Source organism: Impatiens glandulifera, chromosome 2 (assembly GCF_907164915.1).
Source record: "Impatiens glandulifera chromosome 2, dImpGla2.1, whole genome shotgun sequence".
In the NCBI taxonomy this organism is placed as follows: Eukaryota; Viridiplantae; Streptophyta; class Magnoliopsida; order Ericales; family Balsaminaceae; genus Impatiens; species Impatiens glandulifera.
The window spans coordinates 60657403-60680456 of NC_061863.1; the positions used below are offsets into that span (position 1 = coordinate 60657403).

The 23054-nt window shown below is 28.7% G+C and overlaps 4 protein-coding genes across 4 annotated transcripts; 3 read left to right on the forward strand and 1 right to left on the reverse strand.

Moving 5' to 3' along the window:
- Window positions 1–2876: 2876 nt before the first annotated feature.
- LOC124923680 lies at window positions 2877–3849 on the forward strand. Its single transcript, XM_047463646.1, has 2 exons — window positions 2877–3600; window positions 3701–3849. Exons 1-2 carry the CDS (start codon window positions 2938–2940, stop codon window positions 3773–3775), a joined length of 738 nt encoding a protein of 245 aa, XP_047319602.1. The 5' UTR covers window positions 2877–2937; the 3' UTR covers window positions 3776–3849.
- A 924-nt stretch (window positions 3850–4773) lies between these two features.
- Window positions 4774–6400, forward strand: LOC124928059 (pentatricopeptide repeat-containing protein At2g36730). Its single transcript, XM_047468591.1, has one exon. It carries the CDS (start codon window positions 4786–4788, stop codon window positions 6310–6312), a length of 1527 nt encoding a protein of 508 aa, XP_047324547.1. The 5' UTR covers window positions 4774–4785; the 3' UTR covers window positions 6313–6400.
- Window positions 6375–7563, reverse strand: LOC124928060 (amino acid transporter AVT1I-like). Its single transcript, XM_047468592.1, has 2 exons — window positions 6953–7563; window positions 6375–6890 (listed from the first exon to the last, which is right to left on the reverse strand). Exons 1-2 carry the CDS (start codon window positions 7436–7438, stop codon window positions 6375–6377), a joined length of 1002 nt encoding a protein of 333 aa, XP_047324548.1. The 5' UTR covers window positions 7439–7563.
- Window positions 7564–21907: 14344 nt separating this feature from the next.
- LOC124925118 (zinc-finger homeodomain protein 10-like) lies at window positions 21908–22819 on the forward strand. The gene has a single exon (XM_047465090.1). It carries the CDS (start codon window positions 21908–21910, stop codon window positions 22817–22819), a length of 912 nt encoding a protein of 303 aa, XP_047321046.1.
- The last annotated feature ends 235 nt before the right edge of the window (window positions 22820–23054 follow it).

The following is a 23054-nucleotide window of genomic DNA, read 5'->3' on the forward strand; positions in this document are numbered from 1 at the left end:
GGGTTTTTTTAGAAAATACCCAGATAATATCCTGAAAACCCAAAGATAAAACGAGGCCTAAATGTATACCTCGAGACTATGATGATATACTCGCTGGTAATAAGGGGTTGAACGTTAATAAGAAGGAAAATAAAGATATAGGATCAAAAAAGGAGATATTTTCTGTTTCTTTGTCACCAAGTAAAATTGAGGACGATTTCTTTGCTATGGTTGGTAACCTTCCTCCACCTAGGCCGACAAAACGACCCAAAAATGTTCAACATAATTTAGACATAAGTAAACAAAAAAGAACATTATAATAATCTGAATTCTTTCATCAAATTATTAACTAATTGTACAATTTTTGTTGCAGAATGTTTTTCCCGGCTTAGAGTTAACTGAAATAACAAGCAACAACAAGTACAGAGTAGTTTCCGGTTCCAACCACTTCTAATTACAAGGCAATGCCCGTGTTGTGTTGGAATTGAAGTTTTTAAAAACTATTTAGAGAAAAAATAATAATTTATGATGATTTTAAAGAAATAATGATGATTTTGAATAAAAAAATTTAAAATGTATTAATTTATATAAATAAATTAAAAATTAATAATTTAAAATATAACTTATTTTAATATTTTAATTATGAAATGAGTAATGTAATTGTTAAGAAATGATTGAATAGAAAATTAATTTTGTTTGGACAAAGGACAATCCGCCTAAGTGATTAATCACTAATTATGACTATTGTATATTATGATTCATTATTATTTATGTTTTTGGTACTTTTTATTTTATTTTATGTTCTTCCAAATTAAAATGCTAAGGTTTCAATTTTATTTTCAGCGATTGAAAAGTTAAATAAAAACTATATTAATAGAAAGTAAAATTGAAAATATAAAGTGTGAATCAAAATTCAGGTGTGTTTTGTTTAATTATTTAAAAATATATTAACTAAAAATACTTTGTTTGACTAGTTCCAGGAAAAAAAAAGATTTTGGGTTTATCCCAACTCAAAAAACATAATCTTACTCATTACCTTGGATAACTCAATTATTAACTAAAATATGTTATATTTTTTTATTATATATTTAATATATTTTAAGTTTTTTTAATAAAAAATTAAAATAAAAAATAAAATTCTAACTCTTCAAAATAATCACTAATTATTTTTTTTTAAATAATTATTTTTTTTGGAAAATTAACCCAAACGAAACCTTAGATACGACCAAACAAAATTAGATAAATTAAACCAGCTAACAACTATTTTTATCAATAAAACATATTTAGGTATTTGAAGTGACAAAAGCATCTTTGAATTAAAATGGAAATATTATATAATTATTTGAGATATTGTTGGTTTCTAAGTGTAGACAAACAAAAAAAAAATGATATTATAAATTTTGTACTCTACTCTTAAGTTACACTTTTCTTTTTAATCAATAAAAATACTACATTCATTTCTTTTTATTATTTATTGCATCAAATATTCAAATGAACCAAGACATTATTTTGCAAAAACTTGATTATGATAATAAATAAACAAATTTAAAGATAAACATTAAATTAAAATATTACATTATTTAAAAGTAAAAAAATAAATTGCACAAATTATTGATCGAAAATTAATTTACACACTTTCTTAAATGCAAAATGTATTCTAGAAAATGTAGTGGCTCATCTAAGCTCTCTCTATATAATTTAACAAGATTTAACTTCTACTCATTTACTTAATCATAATTAAAGTCTATTTATAATTATTTTGACAAATATATAAAATGATATTAGTTATTAAAAAGATTTATGTTATTTTTTAATTAAACAATATATTAATAATTTTTAATCATTATCATAGTTTTGAAACTCGATCCCGCCAGCTGGTCAGACCGACAAGCCCGGTCGTCAAACTGGACTATGTTGATGGAATAATCGGAAATACAACCAACCCAGTTAAACCCAATCAACCCGCCGATTGGACCACCGGAAATCCTACCGTCCGGGTTAACCCAAAGGGTTTATTCTATTTTTTTAAAAATTACTTATTTTTTTCTCACTTATCACTTTCTCAGTTCTTCTCTCCCCGTTGTTTGGTTCTCATTAGATTTACCTATTTCTAGTGCCATGTGAGTAAATTACCGATTTCTAATTATAAACACTAAGAATGACACTATTTCATTCACCTCAAGCTCCACCTCCTACATAAACTAATTGATTTCGTTTTTATCAGACTAAAAAATAATTTAAGGTGACATTGTAAGTTATAACTTAAAACTAATTTCTTTTTCAGATAAAAACATAGTTATCCAAAAATCGAAAGATATGAACACATGACTTAAGAGTTTGTGTTTATTTTAATTGTATCGTCCATAATAGAGGTAATAATAGAGGTAATGAACAAATTGTAATTGCGAAATAATATTTTGAATTTTAAATAATATTTTATTATTATTGTATAAACAATTTGATGAATTTTTATTAATATTTTTGTATTATTTTATTATTATAGGAAACTGATTAGTTGAACTAGTTTACTTTGACTAGTCTCTTCACCGGTTTGACCGGACTAAATTTCAAAACTATTATCATTAGTTTGCAAGAAAAAAAAATGATAATTATTAAATGACAATTTTTAATAAATAGATACTAAATAATCTCACACATATAATTCAAAAATAAAATAATCCTTAAATGACCACGGGCTATCCTATTTTTAATGCCTGGCCCAGGCCTGAAAAGGCCGAAGGGTGTTTTAAGATTAGGCCCAGGTACAACAGTTTACTTTTCGTTTTTCTTGTTCTGTAATGGAGATTTGACGTTAAAACTGCCTCTCCGTCCCTATCGCGGTGGTGTATATACTATATACATATATACATACATATCTTTCTTTCTTCTTCTTCTTCATCCAAAAGTTCCCATTAATTTGAGCATTAAATAAGTTTTCTCTGATCGAACGGCGGGCAAATGGTGACAAGTTATCAAACTCAACAGAAACAACCAGAGGACGGAAAAGTGCGGATGGCTCCGGCGAGATCGAAGCTTCACAATATGATGCTTCCGCCGAGTTTGACTTGGGGTAATTCGAGGCCTAATATTTGGTGTATCAAGGAGAAACGAATCGCTAATATACAATCCGTCGTCGTTGGTCGGGGGACTGAATCGGAATCGGAGCGCAGGAGCAGGACGACGAAATGTTTAGAGAAGGCGTCGTCGCCGGCGGTGCGATCAGGGGATTCCGGTTTGAGATCTAGCGGCGGCGATGATGGAGACGGCGGTATTGGTGCGGAGAGGGAGAAAATAATGTCTGATTTGAGGTGTGCTGCGAATGAGATGCAATTAGCGTTTATGAAAGAATGTTCGAAGCCGGCGGCGGCGGCGGTGGTGCAGTTAGATGCGAGTTCTTCGTCGCGGCCGTGGAATTTGCGGTCGAAGAAAGTAGATGTATGTAATAAGTCTCAAGATGATGTAAAAAAGGTAAACAAAGATGAGAAGAAACAGAAAGGAAAGAAGAGATTCTCAATTAGTTTATCACATAGTGAGATTGAAGAAGATTTCATGGCGATCGTTGGTCATCGGCCTCCCAAAAGGCCGAAGAAACGAAGCAAGATTGTGCAGAAGGAATTGGATGTAAGTAAAGTAAAAGTAAAAGTAAAATCAATCAATTATCACTTGTTGTATGATCTTAAATCTAATTACTCCATTGTTCGTTCATTGATGATTCATGCAGGATCTTTTTCCGGGGCTAGGGTTAGCACAAGTAACAGCCGGCAAGTACAAAGTTTCCGGTCCTCGTAACTTCTGATTACTGATTCATTCAAGCCCTAAGATGACGAGATCAAAACTTTTGTTATTATTAGTTCTGAATTTCTGATTATATTCATTATACTACTGTGATTATATGAATAAAATAACTTGTAATTCATTCTTTTATTTTAATATGGAAAGTTAACACGATATTCTATTAATTTAATACACTTTTTAATTAAATTTTTACACTGCAAGTTATCTCATAAAACTTAATAAATTATATTCCTCTTCATCGTTCCTTTTCTATTATTGTTGTTTCTTTTAACATTTTTTTTATTATACAGTCAAAAATTCGATAATTAATTTCAACACAACCAGAATAACCATTTAAAAATAACGATAAAAATATAAACAAAAAATATTCATAAACGAATAACCATAACATAAAACTTAACGTTAATGAACTCAAAAATTCATAAGAAAATTAATAAGTTTACCTACTAATTTTCTAAAATAAATCTCTCATATCATCGTAATCAGTGTCACGAGAATTGGATTACTCCATCATAGAAAAATGTGGAACTTTTTTTTATGCCTTAATTTTATTAAAAATAAATTGTTAAAAAAATATTTTTGGTGAAATGTGAACCACAACTAAATAAAATTTATCTTTTTCACCATGAACCACTAGATTATACACAATTATCTTAAAAATCTAATAATTTTAACTAAAATCCAACCAATAGGCTTGCCGAGCTTATCCTAATCGTAACAATAAAGTTGACTCAGATCAAAGAACCTACTACATTTTCTTTCGAGCCAAATAATACAACATAAAATAATTGGAATATGACTCATCGATTTATTCACATTTTAATTTATTTCAAACGTGTATTTACTTAACCAATTTAACCATAGTTAAATCTTTTCTAGTAAGTAAATTGTTTGTACTATCTAATATTTAAATATGAATTGATTCTTAAAAAAATAAAAACTATTATTTTGTGTTTGCAAATTGTTTTTTCGTATCAATTTCTTATTTGGAGATAGAGAGAGATAATTGGCATGGTTGGATCGCCAAAAACCTTCAACAGAATTTTGAACTTTGTTAGCATAAAGCTTCAATGCCTATCATTACTAAAGCGTTGTTCTTCCATGAAACAACTCCTCCAGATTCATTCCCAGCTCCAGATCAACGGTTTTCACGAAGACGACGATGTCATCAACAAGATCGTGACCTTCTGCTCCTTGGAACCTTCTGGAAGCCTAAACTATGCTCAACTCCTAATTCAGAACACCAATACCTCCCTCATCTTCCCATGGAACACTCTAATCAGAGGCCACGCCACACGCGGTTCTTCACGACAAGCTTTAACCGCCTTCTCCGTAATGCGAGCTATTACATCCATTCGACCCGACGAACTCACCTATTCATTCCTCTTCAAGGCATGTGCTTCTCTTTCTGTATCTACAGAAGGGAAAATGATTCATGTCGATGTCCTCAAATATGGTCTGGATTCCGAATTATATGTTCAGAATAATTTGATTAACTTTTATGGCCAATGTCAACTGATTATGGATGCACGTAAGGTGTTTGATTCAATGACTTATAGAAGTATTGTCTCGTGGAATTCTATCATCTCTGTTTGTGTTGATAATTCGTGTTTCCGTGAATCCATTGAGCTTTCTTGTAAGATGCAACGATGTGGGTTCGAGCCTAACGAGACAACAGCGGTGGTTCTACTATCCGCTAGTGGAGAGCTCGGGAATTTGAGCTTTGGGAAATGGATTCATTCCCAGGTTATAACTAAGCAGCTCGATATGAATTGTCAGCTAGGTACTTCTCTAGTTGATATGTACTCCAAGTGCGGGGACTTACACTACGCAGAACAGGTGTTCGATACAATGCCGATAACAACAGTATGGACATGGAGTGCGTTGATCATGGGGCTAGCACAGCACGGACGAGGAAACGAAGCACTTAGAGTATTCGATAAAATGAAGGATGAAAGAGTACGCCCAAACGGAATAACATTCCTCGGCGTACTCTGTGCATGCAGTCACGCGGGGTTGGTGGAAGAAGGGATTCGTTATTTCCATGAAATGGAGAATTTTCACGGAATAAAACCGTCGATGATGCATCATGGGGCCATGGTCGATGTCTTTTGCCGAGCCGGTCGAGTTAGAGAAGCCTATGATTTCGTGAGGAAGAAAATGCATGTAATTAGACCAGATGCGGTTGTGTGGAGGACTCTGCTGCAAGCCTGTAATGTTCACGACGTCAACGACAGCAGCGGGATAGGGAAGAAGGTGAAGAAGCGGTTGCTTAAATTGGAGCCGAGAAGAGGCGGGAATTTCGTGATGATGGCGAACAAATGGGCCGAAGTTGGGATGTGGGAAAAGGCGAAGCGAATAAGGAATAGAATGTCCGAGAAAGGTTTGGAGAAGATGTCTGGAACCAGTTTAATCGAGATAAACGGGTCTGCTCACAGGTTCTTTTCCGGGAATAATGGTCAAGTTTCTCATCTCGGCATCTGTATTCTGTTAGATTCATTAGAAATCCACATGAAGTCAGATGCTGTGCTTGGTTAACTAACAATAATGTTGAATAAATAATCAAAATTCTTTCTTTCCATGTCCATATTGGCAAAAAATTACATGCGGGATATTAATTGTTGAATAGCTACATAAGTACCACTAACCGCAATGGAGATGCCCATTAGGACAATAGCCGAGATAATTACCCGTTCGAATCCATTCCTCTTGTAACTCCCTGAAATCTTCAAGTAACATAAGCAAGGGAATATAATCGAGGCTGAAACGCTTAAAAAGGCTCCGACAAGTGACATGAGTTCGCCGAAGAAGGGGACTGCTATGGCAACCAGTACGGTGCTGAGAACCAGGGTGGTTCGTATTAAGACCCTTGATAGTCTTTTACTGTAATGTGGTGGAATCTGGTTCTCAATAGCACTTACAATTGGGGTTACCATTAATGCATATTTTGATATTGGGTTCACTAAAGTAGTATATATAGCAATCCTTGAGCTAATTTTGTTGGTTGGTAGGTTTAATGTAATCTGGGACTGAAGGCTTGAACCAAACATTAGGTAACCGAGAACTGCAATTGACGCATAGCATATTGTGCAGAGGGAAAAACATACGAATAAAACCTGCAAAAAAATGAAGTAAACATCAAACAAGGTCTAAAGCACACATAATATGAGATTTTTACCTTGGAAAATTGTGTTCTGTCTCTCATGGAAGTGTATAAGGTGGGGAAAACTGGATGGGCACAATAACAGAAGGCATATAAGCTCAAAGCAGTAGGGATGCCATTCCAGTTGAGAAGAACACCCTTATTATGAAATCCAACACCATCAGCAGTCCAAACAATCGAGCCAAGGATGATGGTTGAAGCTAAGACGCCACTCGCAGATATATAAGAAAGGATGCTCAAGTTATTAACCCAAACAGTAGGCAATATAATGAGAGCCACCAATATGACAAATGTTTGCTTTCCCCCAATTGTGGATCCAGCGACCTTTACACCAACATTGGGCAACAAATTATGCAAGTTATCGCCTTCCAGGATTAAGAAACCAGTGGCTACCAAGTAAAGCTCTAGGTTCATGAAAACTGAGACAACCCATCTCCCTCTGTTACCGAATGCCATCTCTCCAATGTCAGGGTAAGCTCTGATGTTTCGGTCCATATCCATACATTTCTTGATTAGTAGTCCTGCGTAGAAAGTAGAACTGGCTAGGGCAAAGAGGAGTCCTAATCCTAACCAACCTCCTGATGCTAGTGCATAGGGAACAGATAGTATTCCAATGCCTGCATGCCGAAAGGAGAGAATATTAGTGATGACTCAAACTAAGGTAATGAAATGAAGGAATGACACTAACCAGACAAGGCATTGAGGCCATTGAAACAGGTCTTCAAAAAGGAAGTGTTGCCGCAGATGTCATTATCAACAAACCCAGAAAGCCTCCTCTGCTTTCCATCATCGCCAGCTTCATGCAAGAGAGGAACTGTAATATACTCCGCTGATGGTACTTCCATGGCAACTATAGAGTGGGAGAGAAAGAGGCAAATTAGTCGAGTAAAGATGGAAACTAGTGAAGCTAGTTATTAAACATGCATGCAAATTTAAATAATCCATTAGCAAATTAAACCTTTTGATTTTCTCAAATCATAAAAAAGGTAAGAAAATTCCATTTCATAGCTTCGTCTAGGCTTATGGTATAGAGGACCTTGAGAATGTGGAAGAAGTTGACAAGTCGCATCAAAGAAGCCATGAAGGAATAGAACATAGGAGAAAACAAGAAACAATTGAAAAACGAAAATGGAAGGAGGGCGGCAACTTATTTTTTATGGACTTTTATGTAAGGGGAGAGGAAAGGAACAAGGAAATAACTTTTTTGAACACCTCAACTGCTTTGCCGGAGAGAATTTGATCTCTGGATGAAGCTACTCTTTGTTTTGTTTCATTTTCCCTTTTGAATTCATGGCTATACATGTCTTTTGTATTTCACTGGTCCATTTTTTACCATATGGTTCTAATGATCTATTTTTTTTAAGTTATCTTGTGAGCAGTTAAAATAGCAGTCATAAATGGCTGGTGAAAGCTAGTTATCTTGTAATAGGACATGTCTTATTTTTACTATTACTTTTTAAATTTGAATTTGACATAAAAGTAAAAATCAAAACTTAAAAAGAAAGACTTCTACTAACATGTGACTTGAGAAGCTATTGAATTGAATATTTTATATTCTTCATCCATTAGAACTAGAAAAAACAGGTTCAAAATATATGAAAGGGTCAGAATGAACAGATAGATTCGTACCTGATACATTTTCTTTACCTTTTAGTATTGTGCACTGAACCGTGGCATGGATTCATCTAGTCTGAAACTGAAGGGATCTTGGTCCATTATAATGAAATGTCTAGCAACAGGAGAAGAAATAAGAACAGAAACTAGACAATCTACTATTTTCTGGTGATTATCAGGTTGAGCTATTAAATTCAGATGAATCATAGCACTATAATATATATATATATGGTGTATATTAGAATAACATGATAAGCTACTGATAACCCCACAAAGAAAACAGATAATAGCAAATATTTATTTTAAGCGAAATCAATTTAATCAGCAAAAATCCAAACTAAGTTCAGGCTTTTATGATGTTTCACCGGGATGCGACATAAAACCAATAGAAGACAAAAGGAGATAAAAGGGAAATTACCACAAAAAAACCTAATCTACAACTGGTTGCATACTAGAATGAAAAAAGTTTAAATTACTTCAATTCTTGAAATGAATGAGACTCAATCATAAGCCTATCACAGATCCTGCTAGTATCCAAAACAGAAGACCTTTCAATGCCTTAGTCTCTACCTTCAAAGCCAATGACGCCAAAAATTGGGCTGCTAGAATATCCTAGACAATAAAGTCTCTTGAAGGGGAGAGGCTTTAGTTACTTTGGTGGTAAAATAATTGCACTTGAGGGATTTGCATTAGCTCTAGAAAAGTTCAACTTAGCTGCAAGTTCGTGTGTAAAATCCCAATAAATATAAGTTCGTCTACATCTCTACCATCAAGCTAAGTCAGAATGTGAGATAGACGCAATCCTTGGAGTAGCTTTCATATAAAAGATGTTTTGTAGCATCTACAAACTCAAAGATCGTGCAGAAAAACTAATCAAATTGTCCCTCGGGTCTCGCCTGCTTAGCGCCTAATCACTAAAACAAATTACTAGACTTCGGACAAAATCATTTAATAGGAAACTTTATATGTATGATCACCACCTTTCGAGAATGAAGAAAACTTTCGACAACCAGAGGATTTAAAATTAAGACATTCTTTCATAGATCCATTGCTCTCCTACATAGCTAATAGTTAGTATTTTGGCACATGCCTGATCTCCATTTCCGGAAACATTAAAATGCTAAATTGGCCTTTAAGGATCTAACTAACCTTTTCTCCTTTCTCTACTTTCATCAGAGTTAAATGCATGAAAAAGAGAAAATATTATAAATGCTCAGATGTATATATGATATCTCACTGATTTACCATACAGTTTGTGACGGTGAGATATCACGACATACTTGCAATCACTCTGTTTAGCTTAATGAATGAGGTTTCAAATTTAGGCACAAACAATGATTTCCTGTGATATATTCTATACGCGCATTCAACGTGAACACGTTTGTATATAATCGATGTAACAATAATGAAGCATAAGCTTAGAAATGAAGGCAAACCTAAACGAAAGGAAAGGAAGATCTTACATATTTCCCCTCTCTTCTCAAATAGGAAGATCATAGCGATAATTGCAATGCTCTTGTTGCCAGAGAGAACTGTAATAGTTTCACCGATTCAATTTCGTAGCAGGTAAACGCAACATCGTAAGTGATGAACGAAGAATTGATGACTTATGGTAGCCTAATAATGCAAGAGAGAAAGAGAGAAAGAGAGACGAGCCTGTAAGAGGTGACGATATGTTGTCCGCCAGTGTAGGATCTCATGTATCTGATCTAGAAGAAGAAGAAGAGAATTTTGATTATTCGTGTTTGATTTCAGATATATCGTTTTTTCTCTGCTCATCTACTCGAATAGGAAGGATTCGCGGGAAATATACTTTTTCTTTTTCTTTGAGGTCCAATTCCCAAAAATAACAACTATTTCGGTACTTATATAAATATTCTGTTAAATATAAAATATATATATATATATATAATAATAATAATAATAAATTGTACACAGCGCGGGAGGACTTGGTTGGCTGAATTATATATATTTAAAAAAAAATCCATGTTTATTATTATTTTTTTATTTAAGCACAAGATAAGAGTAGGGATATGAACCCGATCTTCATTTTACTATCCGACCCGAACCCGACGGGTATCTATATTTATATGCCCATCATGATTCGCCGGGTATCCAATTTCCGACAATTAATTATTCATACTACATAATATAAATTCATTAATACTATAAAAATATAAATACACCTCCTTCTTGAATAATCTTATAAAAATAAAAAAAATGTCAACTTTATTATGTTGAAAACGAAAGAAAAACTACAAAATAAATAAAAACTGAATAATAAATTATTAAATAATTATAAAATTATAAAAGTTGAAAAACATTCATAACTTTATAAATAATAAATAATATTAAAACTAAGAATATCAAAATTTTAAAACACAAATAAAAAATATTATTTATTTATATAATTGCACTATATATATATATATCTATATATATATATATGAGAGTAAAACTCACATACAACTCACTTAATCGTATGTACTAATAAAATGTCATTTAAACATAAGTATTATAAAAAATTGGCTCATTTAACCTCTTTCAATAAAATAATATTAATTTTTATTTTTTAATTAAATATTAATATATTTTATCTCTTTTCTTTCATTAATCAACTCTTTATTTTTATTTTCTTTTTATATAAAAAATTATTATTAATATATAAGTATTTATTATTAATTATTTTATATTATATATATATATTCATTCATTATTAATTATTTTAATTTTATATTTCTTCTTTTTTTTTATATTTTTTTATATTAAATTGATCATTAATTATTTTAAAATTGTTTGGTCTTAATATAACAATGACTTATCTTCTAAATAATAAAAACCCTTTAACACAAAATAAATAAATTAATAATAAAAAATTAGATAATAATAGCAACTCATTCATCAAACAAAAAAAAGAGTAATAATCAAATATTATATAAAACATTGTTTACTATTACTATAAGTCATGAATCAAAATTAAATAAAAATTATTAATTATACTTTTATTTATATTAAATTAAATAAGAAAAAAATCATTAAAAAAATATTAAAGTAAAACACAAAATTCATAAATAAATTGTTAATTGTTTTTTTAAAAATAATTTTTTTTTTTGGAAAAATAAAATGAAAATTTAAGAATTATTAGAAATAAAAACTAATAAAAAAAGAAAAATGAAATACTAAAGAGAAACTAATATAAAAATAATAAAAAATTTAAGAATAAAATAAATTTAACTAGTTTAATTAATGAAAAAAATAAGGAATAAAATATATTAATATTTAATTAATAAATATATAAATATATAAATAAAAAATAAAAATAAAAATTTAGTTAAAAGAAACTAAGTGAACCAATTTTTGATAATAAATATGTTTAAATAATATGTATGTAATAATAAACGTTCAAATAAACATGCGTAACTATCAAAAATTGGCTTATTTAACTTGTTTTAGTAAACTATGGTTAATTTTTATTTTTTAATTTATATATATATTTATTAATCAAATATTAATATATTTTCTCTCTCATTTTTTTTCATTTAATAAATGAACTCTTTATTTTTATATTTTTCATAAAAATTTTTATTATTTTTATATGAGTATTTAATAGGGCAAATTACCTAGGCGGCCCTCGAACTATCTCGATCGCTCACTTTTAGCCCTCAAACTAATTTTTGAAACAAATCGCCCCTTCAACTTTTATAAAGGTCACCCGTGGCCCTTCCGTCAACTTTTTAGTTAAACCTAACGGTTTGAGTTTAAAATATTATTTTTTTATATATTATCTTTAATTTTATATTTTATATTTATATATATAATTATTAAATCGCTTATATATAATATTATATATATTATTATTAAATTTTATATAATTATTAAATCTTTTATATAATAAATAAATAATATATATTATTTATTTTTATCTATATATATAATTTATATATATTATCTTTAACTAATTTATATAATATATATTTTAAAAAATAATTTAAGTGTTAAAAGTATTTGAGTAGTTAGAAGTTTATAATTACTTTTAATTTTTCAAATTATTTTGTAAAATATATATTCTATAAATTATATAAATTTATATATATATATATATATATAATTAATGATTAGGATAATCCATATAATTTATTTTTAAACTTTGTTTTATATATATTAAAAATAATTTATTAAAAGTAATTGTAACCTTCTAACTACTCAAATACTTTTAACACTTAAATTATTTTTTAAAATATATATTATATAAATATTATATATAAATTAGTTAATGATAATATATATAAATTATATATATATAGATAAAAATAAATAATATATATATTATTTATTTATTATATAAAAGATTTAATAATTATATAAAATTTAATAATATATATATATATATATATATTATATAAGCGATTTAATAATTATATATATAAATATAAAATATAAGATTAAAGATAATATATAAAAAAATAATATTTTAAACTTAAACTATTAGGTTTAACTAAAAAGTTGACGGAAGGGCCACTGGTGACCTTTATAAAAGTTGAAGGGGCGATTTGTTTCAAAAATTAGTTTGAGGGCCAAAAGTGATCGATCGAGATAGTTCGAGGGCCGCCCAGGTAATTTGCCTATATATAAGCATTACTCGTTAATTATTTTAACTTTATATTTATTCTTATTTTTATGTTTTTTTCTTATATTAGCATTTATTATTAATTATTTTAAATTTGTTTGGCTTCAAATATAACAATGACTTATACTTTCAACAATAAAAATTATTTTAAAAAAGTTGACGGAAGGGCCACTGGTGACCTTTATAAAAGTTGAAGGGCGATTTGTTTCAAAAATTAGTTTGAGGGCCAAAAGTGATCGATCGAGATAGTTCGAGGGCCGCCCATGTAATTTGCCCTTTTATATATATATATATATATATATATATATATATATATATATATATATATATATATATATATATATATATATATATATATATATATATAAGCATTACTCGTTAATTATTTTAACTTTATATTTTTTTTTATTTTTATGTTTTTTTCTTATATTAACATTTATTATTAATTATTTTAAATTTGTTTGGCTTCAAATATAATAATGACTTATACTTTCAACAATAAAAATTCTTCGACACAAAAATAAATTAATTAATATTTGGATAATAATATTAACTCATTCATCAAACACCAAAAGAAAAGATTAATAATCAAATATTAGACAAAATAATGTTCCTTACTATTACTATAAGTTATGAATAAAAATTAAATAAAAAATTATTAATTTTATTTTCGTTTATATTAAATTAAATAAAAATCTTTTAAAAAATATTTCAGGAAAACATAAAATTTATAAACAAGTTGCTAATTTTTTTTTTTAAAATGTGAATTTAAGAATAATGAGAAATAGAAACTGGAAGATGAAATAAAAAAGAGAAACTAATATAAAAATAATAAAAAGTTTAAGAATGAGATAAATTACCTGGTTTAATTACGTGAAAGAAAGAGAAAATTTATTAATATTTTATTAATAAATATATAAATTTAAAAATAAAAATTAATTATGTTTATTAAAGAGGCGAGTCAATTTTTGATAGTACATATATTTAAATGACATTTTATTAGTATATACGATTCTAAGTGAATTTATTTTTTATAAATAATATATTTATTATAATGGTTGTTAAGACTTGAAATTTGAAAAGTTATTTAAATTTTAACAATATATATATTATATTAATATATTTTTAGGAATGTGTCACATTAATATTATTCATATCTTGCCAACCCATGACGTGTTTAAACGGGAAGATTTACTTATGTCCTATAAAAAGTAAACTTTATTATGGGACGAAGTCTTTATGATATTTAATCTCTATTTATATCTAATTTAGTTAGGAAAATAACTATACTAGGGATTAAACATGTCTTTAAAAAAAAAAAAAAGCAATAGAACTAAACTTAAGATAAGTCATAGCTTCTGAATTATTATTTGTGTTTTTTAAAAATAATTTGATTTACAAGAATTGTCTAAACCCTAAAGCATTAATGTTGTCCAAAGATAAAAAGCTGACAAAGACCAACAAAATACTCGTTCCTTCCGAGCCCTTTGCATATATGAATTCGAGTAAATTTTAAGCGTCGGACTAAGAAAACACACGTCTTTTTATAAGGTTATTTGTAATTTTCTTGCATCGAGGGACGAGTTATTATTTTGTGTATTTTAGTACACAATTTCAAATCATGTTATTTTGTTAGAATAATGAGTCTCATCTTGTTAGATTACTTATGACCCGTTCTCAAAACTTGAAGTATATATATATATTAATGTTTTAAGTTCTCCGTTTTGTGAGGGTAAATAAAAGTAGGATTGTTTTATGAGTTTTAATTTATTATATATATGAATGACTAATAATTGATGACTTACAAATGAACTATTTATAATATTATTATTGATTTTCTAATATTTTAATATTAATTCTCAAATATTTTAAATATTTAAATTTTTTTTTTTTTTGAAAATGTTCCATTTAATAAAAAATCGTTTAAGCACAACGATAAAACAACATTACATGAAAAAAAGTTATGTACAAATTGATTACATTATTAATTGACTCGAAGATTTTTAAGAAGGGCAATAAGATTTTCACACAAATCCACTAGTTTTTCAGATCTAATTTCCGACATTGTTATGATAATGTCATTGTAAATAATCTTTAACGGCTTACTTTCGTTGTTAAAAGTTCTCTGATTTTTTTCTAACTAGATAACCCACCGGAAAACTATAGGAATAGAGACCCATCTTCTAAGTCTCACATTTTTAGTCGCCCCAATCCATGCCTCCCAATAGCCATTAATAGTTTCCGGCATAACCCATTGTAGTCCAGTCAAATTTCACAAAAGACTTTATATACTTGCAACAACGTGACAATGTAAAAGTAGATGAGAAACTGTCTCAACCTCTTTAAAGCACATACGACTCACAATAATCATGCCTTTTTTCATACATCCATCGTCAGTGAGAATTTCGCCGTGAATAACACTCTAACCAAAAAATGAGATCTTAGTAGGCATTTTAGACTCCCATAAATTTTCCCAACAAAGAACAACCGAGCTAACCTTATTGAACAAAGTGTAACAATGTCCCACATGAAAGTTATTCAAATCACGCCACCGCATAGAATCTCGAGAAGATGGGTTTAACCATTTATTTTTAACCATTAACAAAAGTCTATCATTGGACATGTTTTCATCATTGTTCAATCTTCTTCTATATTTGATACGATTAGAAAAACCAATAGACCGAATGTCAAACATATATTTGACCGATGAATCTCTACAAATAGAGATAGAAGCAAGCTCGGAGAAAACCTTTGCCAAACATATACCACCACACTAAGTGTCCATTTTCTTAATTTAAACAAACCAATATCTATGTACAAATAATATTTATAAAACAAGTAATATTTATAAACTTAAACAAACACTAATAAGTAATCACCACCTAATATTGAGAATATAACCTAACATATATATATATATATATTACAAATAATATATTGTAAATATTTTCTTAAAATTATTTATTTTATAAATTTAAATAGATTAATTATTTACCGATAATAAATTATATTGTATAAAAAAATTGTTTGATAATTTAAGTTTTGTTAAGATGTTATATTTTAAATAATTATAATTTGGTTTTCAATTGTTATAACAAGGGATCCAAACATATTTGTTGCATTATTATGAGTGAGGACAAAAAGAACAGATTTTTTTTGATTTATCCAGACTAAAAAATATTTATTACTTATCAATTTTCTTTTATGTATCACAATCTTTTTAAATTAATAATAGTAGTGTATAAATTGTTCATGAATAAGATAAATTAACAATGTATTATATTTTCAATTAGTTCGTTAACTTTATTTTTTAATTTTTAACTTTCAAATTATTATTTTTTAAAGAAAATTGCAGATATCTGACTAGGGTTTGCAATGGGTAGTTTGGGGCGGAGAATATATTTATCATTTCCGTCTCGTTTTGCTTTAGAGTTTTTTTTATTACCATCTTCGCCCGTTCAGTTTTGAGAATCCCCATGTGGCACCGTTTATATAATATTATCTAAATATAAATATATATATATATATATAATAAAATTATATAAACGAATTTTTTAATATAATATATATTGTAATGTATTAAAATTTTATATTATTATAATGAAATAAATTTAAAAATCTTATAAAATATAATGAATAGATAAATATATTAATAGTTTTATATATTTAATTGTGTTTATAGTGTTTTTGGTGAGAATGAGACAGATCGGGAATAAGGACAAAAATACCATCCCGGTCAACTATTGTTCAAACTTCAAACCGTAGAAAATCGCAAAAAAAAAAACAATTCGATTAAGTTACCAAGTTACAATTCCAAATTTTGGTCCATACATAAGACCTCTCTAATCAACAATTTTAGCAACCAATGATCTAATGTATATATATATGCACATGATAACAATCATTTTCATTTTAAAAATAATCTGAATAACATTTATTGACAGTAGCTTTTCTCGGTCACTAATTATGTCCTTATATTTGTTTAGTCAAATACCACGGGTAATCTAATCGTCACTATTAGTTATTTTCTTCTTTTTCATTGTTGTCTTTATTGACTGAAGAAAATATAATTATCCAAGTACATGGAACAACAAGAAAATTAGAAGCGACAAAATATATAGCGATTGGTCCAGTTACCTACCGACGTTTTTGAATTTTAGCAACATTTATTTCCGTCGTGATTTCCTTCTGTCCTATTATATCATGCCACAGATAATTCAACGTCGCTAATTTCCTTGCTGGTGGGATGAATGAAATTTATATTGAAGTGGATATGAGAAAGTACATATGTTTTTTATATCTAATTTTCTATATGCATAATTAAGATATAATGATATTTTACTATGATATTGACCTTCTTTGAGTAAGTACATTCTTTCTTAAATCTCATTTTTTATCCATATAGGCAGAGTCTGTCCCAGTTCATTAAAAAAAAGTTGGATTTTTTTTATATCTTGTTTAAAAATTTGATACAAAATCATTTTTTTAATTTGAATCCAAACCAAATAAAATTCTTAGTTTTTATCTTGATTCATTATATTAATATTTTATATTTAAAAAATCAATATATTTTTTAACTAAATATCTTAGAATTTTAATAAATAAGCTGCTCTAATTCGAGTGTTTGATGGGCTTATTCCGGGCGGTAGTATATACACATGAATCACTCATCTAAATCTCCACCATAAGGAAATAATTGCATTCTTTTGCAAATGATATTGAGAGTCATTTTGATCGTATATCTTTTGAGTGTAATCACTATTCAAAATTATTTTTAGGTCAAATACTATCCAAAATCATAGAGATAAAAATATGATTAATAGACATTTCTAACTTGAGTTGTTCATATAGATTATTTAAAAAAATGTTGGTTTAGTTCATAAATAATTTTGATATATAAACAATTTTAATTTGAATGAACAAAGTTTTCCTAATAAAGGATTTGCATATTTTCGTATTAAATTACAACTTCCATCCATTTTCACTCAACGATTTAGTCGTGTATATTAAATGTATAGATAATCACTTTTATAAAACCAGATACTTAAAACAAGTTTTAAAAATTAGTTGATTTTTAATGATCAAAGAACAAATTATTCACAATTTAGGTCATTTGAGTAATTTATCAATCATTTGTCGCACTTTCATTATTACTAACTACTTCAAAATTAGATTGAGAGAATGAATCCTCTTAATTGATTAATACAAAATATATAGATATATATTATAATTTTCATAATGCATACATTTTTGAGATTTAATAATATATATTATATTACAATGTTGTAAAATCTCTTTAACAAATATATTGTAACAACTAAAAATGTAAAATTCAGAGAAAAATAAATAAATAAATAACTGAAAATTTTAACTACATTTCATATCTTGTATAAACATATATTTCAAAGTTGGATTAATTGAAAAAATGCTTATAAATCTTTTAATTTGACTTTTTACTGAAATTATTGAAGATTATACCGATTCTATTGTCAAAATGTGAACTTTTTATGTATCTTTTAGATTAAAGTACATGAAGAACTATTTGTCTCTTTTCAAATCTAATAATTTATTTATGAAAGAAAAGTAACACAATGACCATTTGACAAAATAGGCTTAAAAAATATAATAAAAATAAATATTTAATTATAAAACTACCTCGTTTAATTTTAAACCCCCACTTCCTACCTCAATCAGTTTACATAGTATTCATTTAAAATATATAATTTGAAAATGATATTTATCAAAGTTTTGGGAACAACAACTAGCTAATATATAGTGATTGGTCCAACTGTCGCGCTTTTAATCTATAGCGACTGTAATTATAGTATTAACAACATTTTGTTTCTGCATTATTTTTGTTTAATCTTATATCACAAATATTTAAAATAATTTTAAATTTTAAAAACTCGTTAATTTTTGTTGAAAATATACACAAATTCATCTTATGCATGATATATTTATTTTTTATTTTTCTAAATCCTACTACGGACAAAACTTTCACATGCATCTTGAGATTACTTTTTCAATTTTATTCTCAAACGACGACACATATGTTTTGTTCCAATTTCAAACAACAATGTTTCAAACTAAGGCGATGACCAAGTTGTTACTCATTCGTCTCATCAATATTTACATATTATGTTAGTGTTGTTGTGACTTCAAAATCATCTCTAAATAAAGAATATTGACGTTGAATGAGAGAAAAAATGTTCGATAGTTTTATATTTAAAATATAAATAATATGATAAAGATTACGAAATATAAAATATTATATTTTAATACAAAATTCGTAATATATTTGAATCGATTAGCTAGACAACACTTATAAAAAAAGACGGTTATCTGAATGTAATTTAATTTGAAGACGAAATTAATATAAAATATGTTCTAATCAAAATCTAAGAAACAAAATATTGTTGGAATCTTATGCAGTCGATAATTTTAAATTGGTTATCATGAGAACTTAAATTTCGATCTTAGAATATTTTTTTTTTATACATGGAATTATTTTTTTAATTTTGTAGTGCTAGAATTTTTTTTAACTATTTCAAATAAAAATAAATATAAAAGGAACAATTTCAAACAAAATAATATATAAGGAGATATTTAAAATATAGTTAAATGTATAGGGAGTATTATACCTATTATTCTTATAGTTTTATTTATTTTTTCGAATAGCAACGGATAATTCACTGTCGCTAATTCTGTTGCTGATAAGATGAATATTTTTTTTAAATATGCATAATTAAGCTATAATAATATTTTACTATGATATTGACCATCTTTGTAATTAAATTGTTTCTTAAATCTCATTCTTTATCTATATAATTGAATCACTCATCTGAATCTCCACTATCATATAAGGAAATAATTGCATTTTTTTTGAAATGATACTGAGAATTCTTTTTTTTTTCTTTTATATTAATTATATTGGAACATATGTCATTTTTCATATATATATATATATATAGTGTGTAATTAATTACCATCCAAGATTTATTTTTAGGCTAAACACTCATTTTATTTGTGAAACATATACAAAATCATTGAGATAAAAATATGATTTACAGACATTTTTAACTTGAATAGTATATATATATTATTTTAAAAAAGGTTGGGATTAGTTCATAAATAATTTGGATATATAAACATTTTTAATTTGAACTAACCAAGTGAGGATTTGGATATTTTCGTATTAAATTAAAACCGTCCTCCACCTCCACTCAACAATTTAGACGTGTTTGTTAAATGTTTATAGATAATCACTCATATTAAAGAAGGGTCACTTTTATAAAACCACCCTCAAAACAAGTTTTGCATACAAATTTTAAAAATTGTCTGATTTAATGATAAAAGCCCAAAATATCCATGATTTATAGGACATTGTTAACTTCTTGAAGGCTATTTAAGTAATTTCTCATTTATCGCATTCTCATTATTACACAAACTACTTTAAGACGAGATTGAGTGAATTGATTCTCTAAATTGATTAATATAAAAAATATACTTATATATTATACTTTTTATAATTATAATAGGAAATTTGACGAAATGACTCTCATAATAGGGTGAATGAGTTGCTAACCAACGCATAATTTTAAATGCACCGGTGACCACTTTATATTTTTTGACGAAATTGTCCCTGTCGCGAGACGCAACTGGATGTCATGTGAAAAGTCCACAAATCGCGAGACACAACCCGATTGCGAGAAACAACGACAATCGCGAGACGCAATTTTTTTTAAAAAAAATTCAAAAAAAATAAATATTTTGCGTCTCGCGATTGCTGGCTGCGTCTCACGATTGTGGAATTTTCACAGGGAATCATGGACTTTTAATAGGGCAACCGCCGATTGCGTCTCATATTGGGAATAATTTCGTCAAAAAAATATGAAGCGGTCACCAACGCATTTAAAATTATGCGTTGGTTACCGCTCATTTTAGTTCCTTTGTAGGGTCCTTTCGTCAAATTTCCCTTTATAGTCATATATTTTTTAAACTTAATAATATATATTATATTACAAAATAGTAAAATCTCTTTAATAAATATATTCTAACAAATCAAAATTAAAATGTAAATTTCAGAGATAAATAGTTAAATAATTAGAAAGTTTAACAATATTTTATATATTTTATAAATATATTTAAAAGTTGAATTAAATGAAGATTTTTTTTTTAAAATTGATATATGTAACTTTCTTATAGAGATTATTGAGATTTTACAGATTTATGTTAAATACGTCAACGCTTAGAGATAAGACGTATCAACTAAATTCTCTTTATTTAATATAATATTGTTTTTAGGGAAAAAAATTAACATAATCTCATAAGAATGACGTACTTCCTTAATGAGATTACATAAAATTCATTTAAATATATATATATTTTTTATATACTTATCTAATTTGAGTATAGAACTATTAATATAATATTTGAAAATAAACTAAAAGTGATTAAAAAATTATAAATTATGTAAATAGATCTAGAAAAATATTTTAATAACTACATTAAATATTAAGATCATGTTTATTAATATTTTATAATCTTAAAATATGAGTAAAAGACATAAAGGTGTAAAAGTGTAAACCCCCAACGCTCATTGGGGTCATGAATTTATCCCAAGTCTTGACATCTCTGGTTATAAAAGAAAATTACTAGTGGTAAACATTCACAATCACAAGAAAAAACCCAGTCTTTTCTTCTTCTTCTTCTTCATTCACCATTCAGCCATGGATAATTCCAGGACCCCCACCATTGTCAATTCCCCTGATTCTGAAACAGAGACTCCGATCGGGTCCCATCCAAGCAGGTCAATTCCAATCAACAGAGGCGTCCTCAGACGCCTCCCGTCTATCTCTCTCCGTCATCGGTCGCCATCTCTGCTGCCCAGGTCTGCCGACGAAGTCATCTACAAGGAATGCCAGAAGAACCACGCCGCTGCCATGGGCGGCCTCTCCCTGGACGGCTGCGGTGGTTACATTGCACCCCTCTCTGCTGACCCATCAAACCCCATCACTCTGAAATGCATGGTCTGTGACTGCCACCGTAACTTCCACCGATGTGAAAAGGATGACTTCCCGGCGCCGGAGTATGTTTTCCTTGGCCACCACCAGCCTGCGGCGCTGCGTAGCCACGGAAGTCATCTGAACCCCAACCCTGACTCTCCTCCTCCTCCGCTTAATTCATCCTCCTATTACCACCACCCACCGGCCCCTCACACTGCTCCGTCTCTTAACTCTGCTCGTCCTACTGATAACCGCCCATCTGAAGTGGCGGTGCCCGTGCAGGTTGTTAGTTTCTCCGCCGGTTGCAGCAGGAAGCGGCACAGGACGAAATTCAGCTGTGAGCAGAAAGAGAAGATGCAGGAACTTGCTGAGAAGTTGGACTGGAGGATGCAGAAGAGTGAGGAGGACCTGATCGAAAATTTCTGTCGTGATGTTGGTGTGGAGAGGAGTGTGTTTAAGGTCTGGATGCATAACAATAAGACCACATTGGGGAAGAGAGGTGCAGCTGGAAATGGTGTGGCTTTGGGCACTGAAATCACCAACAGCCTCATGATCGAGGGAAACAATGATGAGATTACTAGCCCTCATCATGAAAATGTCGCTAATGGGTCCTCGTCTTCTTCGTTTGAGCATTAAAACAAATTATTATCATGGCATAAGCAATATTAGGTAATAGGAAGTAATGGAATAATAAAAAGAAACAATGAAATAGTAGATGTAATAGTTGCTCATTTGTCTTTCCCAATTACTATGCAAGTGTAGGATCTCATGTATCTGATCTAGAACAAGAGAATTTTGATAATCTCCAAACGTTGTGTTTGATTTCAGATATATCCTTTTTTCTCTGCTCATCTGCTCCAGTAGGAATGAT